Here is a 14,040-nt window from a genome sequence, read left to right on the forward strand (position 1 = left end):
AGAATTCTCTCTTAACAGACAGGGCCTGTAAGTTACCTTCAGCTTTGATATGCCTAAGTCAGGTGTTGTAAATATATAAAAATTTAAAACACCATGACCTGGAAAATGAGGTAACAATGCAAAACAAGAAATTGCTGCAAGTTATGTTGCCTGATTGCAGGCAAATCATCAAACAATGTTCTCCATGCTTAATTGTTCCAATTGCTGTAGGTCCTTGTTTAAGACTTTTGTAGTTTATCTTGTGTATGTTCATTGTCTTACAAGGTTTTATTTGATACATTGTTTGTTGATGTATTTAGAACACTTTGAAAAGTTGTACCCTCTAAATTATTTTTATTTCTGGTTGCAGGTTAGAGTTTTTAGTGAGTTGTTGATTAAATTTGCACCGACAAAGTGAAGGTTTGCCTTGTACTGGCCTTTGGCCACAGCACAGGCAAGGGGTTAAATTTAAAGCATACAGAACTGCCTTGATGGTCAATCAAACGTAGGGCTGCCAGATGGCCATTGAGTTGAAGGAGGGAGAATATGCCCTTCAACAAAACAATGCCAAAAAAACTGTTCTGCAGTTCAAACTGACCGATTCCGCCCTTAGAGCCATCGAAGAATACCAAGAGAGGGTAAGTACAACAACATTATTGTCACAATAGCAGGTCTCATATTTGTTAAAAAAGATATCACCAAATCAAATGGTTAAACAAAAATTAACATGCAATATATTGTTAGTTTACAACAATGTTGTTACTATAAACAGTTGTAAACAAAACGTTAATTTAGCATTAATTGTCTTTTATGTACTTGGCAGGGTGAACGCAATGGAAAACCCAACATACAATTTGATGGAAACCAAGGGGTTAGTAGTGTATTAGTTGCTCTCTAAAATAATGTCATCAGGATGCAGTATGTTTCTTTTGCTGGAAATTAAGAGTCAATTTTGTCTGCTTTGAATGTGTGTTTAATCCCTACCAACAACTAGACAAACATGCATTCATTTCTGCTTCCTGGCACTTTTCCATATGCTCGCTGGATGCTCATAGCCACATTTATATAACATTTCCTGAGCCATAAATAGTGGGTGGAAATGTTCCATGATTTAATGTGACACTACTTTGTAACTATTTCAACATGAATGAGTCTTTTCTGGTTCTAGCACAGCTACAAAATCTGCACTAACATGAACTGTGTTAGTATTTTTATTGGTAAAGTGTCAATGATCATGTTAAGTTGTTTTTGAAACATAGTGCATAGATATTCTTTGCTGTAAATCAACATGATGTGGAAGCAAATGTCAAAACTACCTCAAAATTCAATTTCTATTATAATATGTATCCTTAGGTTCATACAAAACCAAGCGTATGTTTTTTTCTTCACAGAGGATTCAAATACCAGGGCCCAGTGAAGGGGAAACACAAAACTTCACCTTCCTATTCGCCTCCTTGAGTCAATCGGTCGCCATAGATTGCCTGCAGCAGTCAAAGACACGGTAAGTTGACCTCGAAGGCACCTATCACCAAATCTACCTATTTAAAATCGACACAATGCCGTCTCCCCACTTCGTTGTAAATCGCTCGTTTGTCTCTGGTTTCGTCCACTTGTCCGTCAATTAACATATCAAAGTTGATTTGCGGTTTGGGTTGCGGATAACTTTTATGCCAAAATGTAGCGTATATTTTCCCAAACAATCTCATTAATGGGCATTTTTTACCTTGCCGCAATTTTTCCCCTTCCGTCGTTCAAAAGAACTTTAACTTGAGAGTGCCCAAGAGGAGACACAAAATCGGTGCTTGGGCGACTACGTGATGAGACACCGCGGGCTCTGGGTGCCGACGCCCTGCGGTTTGGGCATATGGACTGGGAAATGTGTAGGGATATTGATTGATCAACCATGGCGGCGAGAGTAGTATTTGACACGGAAACGCGCTAATTTTCGCATATGCTTTACTTGGAGCATCGCTGATTCAGTGCCAGCAGGCGTTTGTTGCAATACACAGTGATACCAGGGCAAGTGAATTCTAAACTTTTTGTTGGCATTGTCTTTCACTCGCCCGTGATCTAGCTCTTTACACGATGCCGTGGTTACTTGGAAGTGTGCGTTATTTTTAGCAAATCTTTGTAAATAAGTTTAGTGGAACCATATTTAGTCAAACCCACTTCCTGTCTTACTTCTAATTATGTATAGTTGTTTACCAAATTAAATCATGGTCATAAATAGAAGTATTCTGACAAATAAATCCATCCGAACAAAATTTCGTTCATTTCACGTCTGTAGCTAAAATACAAGTTGTTTTTGTTGTTAATGCTACAAAGTATAACGCATCTGGCCTACCTGTATGCTTTATAAATACGCGCATTGGATTTATCTTGCAATATTGTTGTGATTAACTGAACATTTTCCATTTGTCCAAAGGGAACCCCTTGGGCGTATTTCGGTCCTGGGCGCAATCCAACACAAAATAACGGTGAACGCCACTGACGACAGTTACAACGCCACAAGAAAGCGGATGACCCTCGTTAAAGAGCAGGAACAGAAAACTAGGTATGTTGGCTGTTTGCGCAGATGGGAATGCCCCCAAATTATCGGCGTTTGGGTGTTGTTTATGTAGCGACAGGTTCCGGTTTCGTTTAATTTTTGTTCACTGGTGTTTTGCGTTTAATACAGGGATGCAAAACTCACGTGGGAATGCGTGCCATAATATTTTATGCTATAGCGACATGTGCCTTATTTAAAAAAAAAAACATTTTTTATCCGTCTTGACAGTGCTTGGATAAATTTCCTGGAAAAATTCTGGCTAAAAATCAAAAGGCAATTCTGCCAGCCTTGTGAAACATGTGTCGGTAATCTTCTGCAATGCAAGAAATATGGTCATTTTGCCTGTTTACTTACGCAATAATACGGATTTGTTTCAACAACAAACAGAACGAAACGAATAGTTATGAAACCATTCAGTTACGAGGAAACTGAACTGATGCTGAACATAGCGCAACACTTCACGCGTTTTAAACCAATTGGTGCCACACGTGCCTTGTGCTTTCATCACTCCACTGACTGAGTTAGACAAATGTTTTTCCAAAACTTTATGGTCCTTTTGAAAATGTACACGTCAGTCAGATCTGCTTGTTTTTAAAAACGGCCATTATGACGAACAACCATAATTGTAGGTCGCCAAGCGATTGTGGCTTACATTTTTTTATGGCAAGTAAATGTAAGCTTTGTGATAATCCAACATTGCTCATAATCGATGTTAAAACAACCAAAAAGTAGCAATAGGCCCAACATGCTGCTGTCGTTTTTCATGCTGTATGTTAACCAGCGTAACCTGACACAACGAAACCAGTATGTTCGTTGTATTGTAATTCCACCCAAGTAAAACGTCTTTGGTTTCTGTTGCTCGTAGGTCATTTACATCGATCCTGTGTCGTAATGTTTTCTTTAAATCAAACGTGGCTCGCAACAAATCGAATGAGGTATGTCTTTTGTGGTTTACCGCATCGACTATGCTTTCTCCAGCTTAATCACATTTGTGACGTAGTTAGCTTCAACACGTGACGTAATATGCCACCGATCAGTGCGTTAAAATTACCCTGTGTCGTTTTAAAGTTGCTGCTATTTAACCGGCGTCTTATGCTGTTCCGATTGACTCAAAATGATCGTCCAGTTCTTCTTGCCATTGGCGATTACCTTACCTTACACCAGCGATGCAAAACCTGCGTTCTTACGGTCGTATGTGGATGCTAATTGTCTGCACACATATATGTAGACAACATTTGTATTGCCTGCCGCGAACTGTTAAACTGGTCAGATTTTCACCTGGATATTTGGTCTTTTTAAAAAAAAGAATTTGTTATGATGCAACCTAAGGTCAAGCATTTTTAGGTGAGAAAAATCGTTTGATATACCTTTTTATTACGCTTTAAGGCATTAAGTAAAGTAAAAATCAGTTAGGACAGACTGGCGGTCGTTGGAGAAATAGGCGTGATTCCCCTATATTACACCAAAAATGAAGTTAATTTAAAAAATGGTATGGACTTGGAAACTGTACCACACCATTAATCTGTTGAGTTGTGAACATTTTGTATCAAGCCACAACGAGAAACGTGCTGGAAGTGTGGAATAACCGTGTCAGCAACGTCTCACTGGTTTCGCTTTCAACAAAATTCGCTGTCACGCGAGGTCAGCATTTAAATGCCCGCCTGCGACCCCAACCCGAGCGGGTTTAAAACCGTTTCTAGCCCTAAAGTGCGCTACCCTTGACCGAACTCGGAACCGTATGCTCATACGCATATGGGCTGTACAAACAACTAAACGAGTCGACGAGTGTTTACCGCTGGCAATGCGCGCTTATGCGCAAGGGCACTTGGCTACACAAACCTCTTGATATGATACACTTCTCGTGCACGCTACTTTGCTGCACGCTTAAGTGCCTTGCTTGTTGCATTGCAGGCGACGCGCTATTTTCGATGGTTGTTGTGGTTGCTGCTAACCAAACGCCTCGTTAAATTGAGATACAATTGCTGGCAATAAACACACGATGGAACAAGTTATAACCCATTGACAGTTTGCCTATTTGTAATGCCGTTGTTTTTGTCTACTTCCGTTGTAAGTCAACCAAGCGCAACGCAAAGCAGTCGCCAAATATTACCACATGCAAAACGCAGCATCGTCATTTTGGCTGCCAAGTTCTTGCCAACGTTTGTTAACACACTTCTCTTCAGCTTACACGAGAATCTAATGTTTAAATATACCGACGAATTGCGGTCGTCCCGAAGGGAAGATATGCAATCCTGCAGTTTTACAATAAGACCACTTTCATCTTGGCCATATTTGCCTGTTTTGCTGGTTAATCCCAGCCAATCGACGATAGCTTAACGGTTTGCGTGGATTAACGACCCATTAAAGACTCCAACGCCTTTTGTGGCATGATAAAAGGTGTGCACCACCAGGCAAACTGACTTAGCAAGTTTAAGAACTAACGCACAAACGTTGATGTCTCCAGTGCTGTAACTGTGCTGCAACTAGTTTTAAGCAGTGTTTGTAAACCCCAAATGACACGCGATCAGCCATGTTGTTTGTTCAAACAAACTACATAAAATAGTAAGTTTTTTTTTGATTAAATCAAATTTATATTGTCATGCACCACGTAAATATTCTGTTTATTTAAGTCAAGGCGCAGGTCAGAAACCACATCGATTTTCCCATCACCCGTGTCCTCTTTAACCTTGTGTATTTATTCTCGTTCTACCTTCCTGTTACCGAAATGATGATTTCAAGAATCGCTTTATTATTTTATGACCCATGTTTGTTTGTTTGTTTGCAGTACGAAGGTCATCAAACAGCCATCAAGTTCGAAAATCAGTGAGTCCACCTTCCGTTATTCTCTTCCATATAATTATTATTATTATTTTGGTTGTAAAATTAGGTTAATTTTTAATGTTTACTTGTACGCCTTCCGTGCGGTTTGCACAATTGTACCTTAAGGGAGCCGAACAACGTGTATGGTTTGCTATGTAGTTTAACAGGGAGGAAAATTCTGCGGTGTAAAAATAATTTTTTTCAACCACTTTCACGGCTTTGTCGATCTGAACAGCTTTGTAAATGACGATCTGACCACAGTGTGGTTTATTGCAACCAAAATTTTCATATATGTGTCTTGCTGATCTTAACCTTGAAAAGTTGAATTTCCATAAATGTGGCCGAAAATTTGCATTTGACTTTATTGTCCGCATAAGAAACCGTTGTTATCCAGACCTTTAACGAAGTGAAAAAAAACGTGCCACCAGTTACCCTGAAAAACTGCACCTTTGCCTTCGTGATATTACATTGCGTTGACATCCCACCTTTGGACTAAACCTGTACCTTGAAACCTCTTGCGCAGGCAAAAACAAAACGGTTCGAAGGGTTATGGACCAAGCGAACAGATCCTTGCCGTTCACACACAACCGCACTGCCACTCCGCCACCAAATCGACACACCTCCTCGATGCCATACAGCAGGTTTGTGTATAGTTGCGTGGGGATATTTAACTTCGATTGACTGTTATGTGTCCTGTAAAATGGTCTATCCGCATACTTAAGTTTTTAGTCAACATTGTTTTGCTATATCAGATTTCTGCGTTTTGTAATAATTCGACTACAATTTGGATACATAGCATTCTGCTTTCAATATTTGACCATCGCAACGCCATCATAATAGTCGTGTAAGTAGGAGTTTGGTGTATTTAATGTTTGAAGCGTGCCAAAAAGCGTGGTATCATATTATGACTCCTATACTTCCACGTGGTAAAAAGTTTTTGCAAAGGACGTTAAATCAAAGTAGGTTTTGCAAAAATAACAACTTTCGTTTCATCTGTGGTAAGTGGGTAGTTAAAATGCATTATCTGGTGCTGCATCCTCCAAACACACAAAATCGTTAACATTAACAGTTGTCTCTTCAACAGTTCACCATTGTGGCTCTTTTGTGACATGATATTGTGGGCTTCGTTATTACATCCACACAATATGTTATGTTGTACAAAATCAATGTGAACAGGTCAATATCCCCGCACACATCGGCGACAAGCCTGCGTTCCGATTCTCCCGTATCGAGTAGTGGCGACCTGGCCGGTGTTCGCAATAAGACCAAGCCTGTCTTGTCATCACTCTCATCATCCACTACCTCATCCCAGCAAAGCTTGATCAGCAGCGGGAAATCGTTGGAGTAAGTATAACAAGGCCAACTTTTTTTGAAGAGGTTTAATTAATATTCAATGCGTTTTGCGTTTGGCAGTTTATTTTTCCTAATTAATTCGTACGTTGTGCTCTGTTTATAAATTTTGTTTTATCAGCACATTATGCGTACCAATCTCTACCATGCCACTAATTTGTCTGCATGTGATTCGTTTTGTTTAATTGTAAGTGTGAGAGCAGGCGAAAGAGCCACCATAAAGCAGATCCCTATATCCAAGTATACCCTAACTAAAACTCCATATAACCCCATCATTAACTCGAAACCAAGCCTACCGTAGACACGACCTCATGACGTGGTGTCAGGCCCTCAAGGCAGCACGCGAACCACGCGTTGTTGCGATAAACCTAATATTTGTGGCCGCTTTTGTCATTGGAAAATGCTGAATCGATATTTTGCTTCCTGTAACTCGGCAATGCAAACACACCTCCCCGATTCCCAGTCAATGAAGTGCGCCAAGGATCTAATTTTAAACAAGACACGCGCGCGCGTGTTGTGTTCGTGGTCAAGGTATTGACGTATGCGCTTCCCCCACGTCTAAGTTAAACTGCCCCTTAGTGGGAAGGTACCTCCTGTGTTTAACTTTCTGATAAAAATGCGAATTTTTTTTCTTGAGTGTTGTGCTAATGGTAGGATGGGTTCTTTTTGCGCTTCTTGTCAATTCTATTGTCAAGTGGGTTTGTAGTTAAATGTAAAAAAGTGCATAGGTCGGTGCAAAAATTTACCAACTCGTATCTATTCCACTTGAAATTTTCCAGTTTTCCCAAACTCTTCTTAAGTCAGTAGTAAAAATGTCAACATTGTACAAAATTTATCCACAGACAACAACTATAGGCCTGTTAAGACCTATCTCAAAATTCTGGTGTCTCTTTTCCCTTGCATCCTCGTGTACTTTACGAGGCTAGGGAACATATTTGTTTACCGGCCGTGTGACGTTTATTGCTATAATTTTGACGTAGAACGCCATCTATATGCGGACGTCGCTTTCCTAAGGGAAGCGTTTTATCCTGCGCCATTCAAACATACGGCCTCCGTCCCATCATAGAAACCATATTGAAACGTTTAAATTATACTCCAGACCGCTTTTGTCGATTAATTCGCGATTGGAAAACTAGTAAGCCCGTTTACATGGAATGATCAAATTTAATCTGATACGAATTTTGTACCCTAATCGCACTTATTTACGTGGCGCTGTAATCCGGTTTGTTGCCAGGCTACCACAGGTAGCGTGTGTATTTTTGCATTGAGTTGTAAATCGGTATAGTGTTGGTCCTTTGATATTGCACAGTGGTTGGACACCCCGTGCTTGATATGCTTTGCATTTTGCAGAACTTTAATTTCACTGGTAACATTTTGTTGCCGTTTGCGAGGTCGGTGATAAGATTTAAAGCATTCCTGAGGTTTCGGCAAGAACTCGTCTGTCCCAATGCCCTGCATTCACTTCCACAAGCCTTAACACTCTCTATGTATGTTTGCAGCGAGACGGTCACCCACCTGCTGGCTCCCAGACCTCTGAAACATCAGGAGTTGATGATTCGTCTTAGTCGTTTCGGTTCAGCGCCGGACAAAACCAAACTACAAAGCGTCCTGCAACAGGTTGTTAAATTAAGGAGTTTTAAACCGGTGACCTGCGGGTCAAATGAAGCTTGACATGCCCTATCTTGTGACTCATGTAACATCAGCAAGTCACGTTGTCATGCTTGTAACTGATACTAATTAGTTAAACACGACGTTAAAAAAAAGTATTTGATACCAGACATTGACGTGCTTGGAAATACCAAAACATGTCAAGGCAAATCAAATATAAATGAAATTCTCGGTATGTCGATTTTATCACAATTTGCACAGTCGTCATGTCCGCGCAAAAAGGGTGAATGAGGCCCACTGTACCGATTATTTTGTCACCCAAGATCTAAGTCCGTATGTGGTCAAGAAGAAGTTTGAATTTGCTTTTTAAACCTTTTGTCCCCCTGTTGATTTAGTTTGCGTGTATCCCTTCGTTCAGTAAAGTATAAATTAAACCAAAACTTGTCTGTGTCTTGCTGCAGAACAACTTCACCTTATGTTTATGAAGATGTAGTTAAAGGTTTTGGGGGCAAAAAAATCTATCCTAAAAGCTCCATTTGCATCAAATTCTGTGGCCCACATTTCTCTCTAATCTTTGAAACCGAGTGGTTTCTTCACGACAATAAACCAAATTCTTGTGGTAAACCGCTGTGTGTGTGACGTCAAACTGCACCAGTATCCCTGACAAGCATCAGTTATCGGTTGCTTTCATCCGTTCAAACATATTTTTCACGCCTCGGATCTCGTTTTCAACCAACATCACTCAATGACGTTCGCGTTGGGGTGTGTTGCCATTACGATTGACCAGCGTCATTATTTGAGCAGACCTACGTATTTGAAAAGCAGTTTTGAAATCATTTTAATTTTTGTTGTTACCTTTTCGTGAAATTTCTGTCCCAAGTGTCAAATAGTTTTCTTTCACAAGCATTTTTCACCACCCGCGACGTGTATTATCATGTATATTGTCTATAGCAACGGCTTTCAAAAGCTCGAAGCAGTTGTTTTATGTTTTACTTGCCCAGACACTTTAGGTCAATTCTTCACTTAACCTTTCTCTTTCGCAATAAGCCAACTTTCCCTTTATGACGTAGGTGTCGACGTCACGCACCGTGGGAAAGGGCGAGCAGGAATACTCACTGAACAAATCCGGATACAACGACGTGAGAGCTGATTGGTCGGGTTTTACCGACGATGAACGGAGCTCAGTCAGACGGTAGGTTGACCTATCAATGTTTGTCGGCAACAAAAAGCGGACGATTACTACTACACACATGCGTATTGTGGAGGATGTTTTCCAAACGTGTGTTACATTTTAGACTCAAAACTTCGTTTAAAAAAATAAAAAATTCTCTTTTATGTTTAAATATAGTAGAACTCTAGTATTGGCTAAGTTCCGGATATACCGAATCCGGATTATCCGAGTTTGCACAACGTTTTATTTCATAAATATCAGAATTCATGTTAAAAAACCTAGAAGGGCACTACAATATTTTTAGGGTAGTTAAATCGCATATTTGGGTACACTTTCACTAAGACCAATACATGTCATTAGAAAACTTGCTGAGATCAAGATTGGAGGCGCGGACAATCGCAAGCGGCCCCTGCAGGCTCCGGACCCCACGAAAGGCAAACCCGAATACCCGGCTTTGTCACCCAAAAACCGACGTGCGGAAGACGAAGCGAACTACACGAACCCTGCACGCAAAAAAGCACGGGTCTCCTACTTTAACAAGTCAAGTCCAGGCGGCGGAAGGCCGCGTTCCGTTTCCCCACTGGATACAAGCGGAATGATCAGTCTCAATCCAACGTCAGTATCCACCATAAGTAGTAGCAGCATTGTTAATTTGGACGACACCGAGACGAGCGGATTCGGCGTGCGCGGCGATGGTCCAAGCCCAAGAAAACCGCGTGGCGATAGCCGGAGAACGCCGCTCGTAACCCCGCCTCTTGAGCTCTCGCCTCCTGATGTAAACGTGAAGCCAGCAGCGAAAGAAGAAAACGGGGAGATTTCTCCGATTCGCGGGACAAAATCGCGAAACACAAGAGATGACATTGCCCAGAAAAAAACGACTAAGTATTCTGACGGTAATGAGGAAAAATCTGCTCAAACGCTTTCCCAAGGTAAAGCCCAGTGTTTTTCATCCAAACTATGCGCTTTTTATCATTCCATAGGAATCATTCCCCATTCTGTTACAATCACTGTGACGATTCCCACCTCTTATAATTTATATCACAAGCAGCATGGAAACGTTAATTTTCACTGGGTGAAATTAGTCAGCTTTTTTGAGCATCGTCAGTGTCTTATACTATACAATGTGAACCATGTGTGTTCGGCAATATTACCCAAGACCAAACTCTCGCTTAGTTGAACCCTTCCACCGATCAATCACTTTAATAGTTACATGCAGCTGTGAGCGGTTTGCTGAGCCCGTGACGCCTTTACGTTGATAACAAAGAGCTCTTTCTACCATCACAATACCAGCGCACGCGAAGGAAGCTCATTTCGAAAACAAAGTGTTTTTAAATGTTTGCTGTAAAAACAGTCAATAGTTTAGCGTGAATCCCCCGTTTGTCAGCTTCCCTTTATTGCATTTTACGCCCACTCACACAGCTTTGTGACGATACAATACTCCCACTGTTGACACCTGATTTGGTGTTCGTGTTGTTGCAGGTCGGCAAGATTCTGTGAACGATGCCGGGGACGAATTTGTTCGGTGAGTTTCGCATTATCACCTTTCGTACTTGATTTAGGTCAAAACTATTTAACTGTGGTTCAACATTAATCGTTTTCGCAACACATTTTACCACTGGACAAAAAATATTGTGGCTTGTTAAGAAAAACCAAAGAAGATGTTTTTACTAAAAACATAGAAATATTAAACAAATACTGTCAGTAATGAGCATTATAAACTGTCCCGCAAAAAAATCACATTCAATCGAACACATATATAGTAGAGGGTGTGTGATGTAGCAAGTGGAACAGTACTGCAATTGGTGTTCTGAAAAGACTTCTTCTGTTGAAAATCTTTGACTTGTTTCAATTATAAATTTAAGCAATTTTTTAGTTGTTACAAAGCGACTGTTTAAATGGCATTTAATCTTCTACCTTACTTATTGTCATTCCGAGCGTTCCACCAGAGCCATTAACATCGATCACCTACTTCACAGCAAATACCAGGCTATCAACTACTTGGAACAGCGCACGCAGTACAAGAAGGACTTCCATGCTGAATATAAGGAATACCTGCGACTGCACGAAAAGGTCGGTGTTTCCCCGCTACGAATACTACATTATGACGTCAAAATCGCCTCTGGCTACCGTGCGATTGCTAAAAAACCTTGGGCAGGAAACGCGTTGTGCGCTGCTGGGCGTTCGACGATCATGACTTACAACACGCGTTATTAAAACGCCTCAAACACAACGGTTTAGTTTCTGGTGGTGTCTATTCTCATGTCTCTAGTTGTCACGTTGTGAACTAAATGAGTCATGTTTGGCCTTAAGTTTTAGCGATAAATGGATCGTGTCTGTCAAGTAATTTGCATATAACGGTCAACTCGTTTATGTGCGCTTGCGGATTAACGGCACCGCATGACGACCGGGGCATGATGATAATTTGGTTGCAGATGATGTCGTGCGTTTGGACATAAATGTTGAAGATATGGGCTTAAGAATAATTACTTACAATTATGTATGTATAGCCAATACAAAAACAATCATTTCTATCCGACGTGTGGAATACATACAACCTCGTCCAAACCTTCAATACTCTGGTACTATATCTCATACTGCGGTGATGCGTGACAGCGTTAGAAATTGGATGTCAATTCGTGCGTGAAATTAATTTAAACACATGTGTCCGGACTTCGTCCAAACTTCCGTATTTTGGAAACGGTTGAAGAATGTGTGTGAAATTTGTGGAATTGGTCACAGGTGGCTGATCAAGCGAAGCGGTTTGCGGAGTGGCAAAATCAGATAAGTAAGGAGGAGACTGGTACCGACCAATACAAAATTATCGGGCGCAAAGTACTCGAAGAATACAAGAAATTGAAAAAGGTAAACAATCTTTCGGAAGTATCTTATGTTTATCTGGTAAATTGAAATGCAAACGGTCTTTTAGAGATTCCCAAGCTTTTTGTGGTTGCGTACCACTTGGGAGGTAAACAATTTCGACGCGTACCACCTAGTTGATTAACCTAGTAGATTGGAAGTATCTTATGTTTATCTGGTAAATTGAAATGCAAACGGTCTGTAAGGCCGGGTCCACACTCACGCTTTAATGTCCCGAGCGTACCCCCGCACGCCGGCGTATAATGAAACAAACAAAGAATCCGCCGGCGCAAAGCGTGAGTGTGGACCCGCACTAAGTTGATCTAATCCAGCGATTCCCGACCTTTTTGTGGTTGCGTACCACTTAGGAGGTAAACAATTTCGACGCGTACCACCTAGTTGAGTAACCTAGTAGATGAAGTAACAAACATTTTGGGATCACTCAATTCAAATTTTTAATTCGAACTATATCCGCTAATTAGGGAAAGGTGCCCACGTACTAGTGGCACTCTTACCACACTGATCTAAGCTGATCCTTACTAATGTGCTGTACGCTAGTAGATCGTGGATCAACTACTGCATTATTTAACTGATGGATTATTTTCGTCTGCTATGCGGACGTACTGTCTGGCGCATTCATTTGAGTTGAAAATGGCCATTTATTTAATTATTTAAATGATCAGGAGTCGTCCATGTTTTTCTCTGACACATGCATATATTTTGCCTACAATTTTGTATCGCCAGTTTTATTAATTTAAATTGTATCCCTATGGTCATTCCTATATAACTTGTCGAAAAGTACAGATATTTTCCGCCTAATTTTACCGGATAGTTGGCAAAGCACTTTTGTCCTAACACGGACAAACAGTTCGCAAATTACTCGTTTTTGGACCCAGCTGTCATACTCGCCGACTACTGATTTTCCGGTTGCTTGTGATTAAGGTTTTTCGTGACGTGTTATTCCATATTAATAAATACCCACGTTGATTTGTTCCACTCATGATAAGCTAACCTTAACATAGGATTCTGTTTGGCTATCAAACCGGTAAAATACACGCTTGAATCGGTGTTAGGAAACTGCCGGATCCAAATTATCTGGCCGGATTTGATTGATAACTATCCGGATCCGACCGGGTCGGATAATTTTGAACTGAGAACATCATCAGAATACAAACTAAATTCGATGTAAAAATTAACATTGTTATATTGTAATAAGTAATCTTTACTTTTCAACCCAGGATCACATCTTCCGTAAGGACATTGACCGTTTCGAGTATCTTCACCGCAAACTGAAGCACATCAAAGACCTCGTGCTGGACTACGATCGTCGCGAGGCCAAACGCCGCCTCTAGATGGCGCAACCGCGCTGAGCGACGCTCTGGTGCCACCGTGTGGTGGTTTGATTCAAACGCAAGTGTTACAGTGCCGTGTGGCCGGCTTCACGAAAAAGAGTGCCTTGCCTTTCATTTTGTGGCGGGAGACGAGGAAACTTCTCTTCCTGCTTATGTTTGTTTTTCTAACTTCGAAACTCCGCAAACAAGTGTGTTACGAGCACGTGGTGTGGTGATGGTGTGTGACAGATTTAGTGTTGAGGTTAAAGGGAGGTGTGAGCGAGGTAAAGCCATCAAAACTTACGTTTTTAGAACAACCAAACTTACAATTTTTACTTAGATATTTAAGAGAATTCTTGACAGGATTAGCGTTCGGT

The 14,040-nt window shown here is 40.9% G+C and overlaps 1 protein-coding gene across 1 annotated transcript; it reads left to right on the plus strand.

Annotated features, from left to right (window-relative positions):
• The first annotated feature begins 353 nt into the window (after positions 1-353).
• On the plus strand, positions 354-13,880 carry LOC145888747 (RNA polymerase II elongation factor ELL-like). The gene is made up of 14 exons (XM_082979575.1): positions 354-617; positions 803-850; positions 1,371-1,480; positions 2,405-2,533; positions 5,313-5,350; positions 5,871-5,988; positions 6,524-6,691; positions 8,197-8,314; positions 9,376-9,497; positions 9,837-10,405; positions 10,956-10,998; positions 11,453-11,546; positions 12,216-12,338; positions 13,571-13,880. Exons 1-14 carry the CDS (start codon positions 498-500, stop codon positions 13,682-13,684), a joined length of 1,914 nt encoding a protein of 637 aa, XP_082835701.1. The 5' UTR covers positions 354-497; the 3' UTR covers positions 13,685-13,880.
• Positions 13,881-14,040: the final 160 nt, after the last annotated feature.

Source organism: Ascidia mentula, chromosome 2 (assembly GCF_947561715.1).
Source record: "Ascidia mentula chromosome 2, kaAscMent1.1, whole genome shotgun sequence".
NCBI classification, from domain to species: Eukaryota; Metazoa; Chordata; class Ascidiacea; order Phlebobranchia; family Ascidiidae; genus Ascidia; species Ascidia mentula.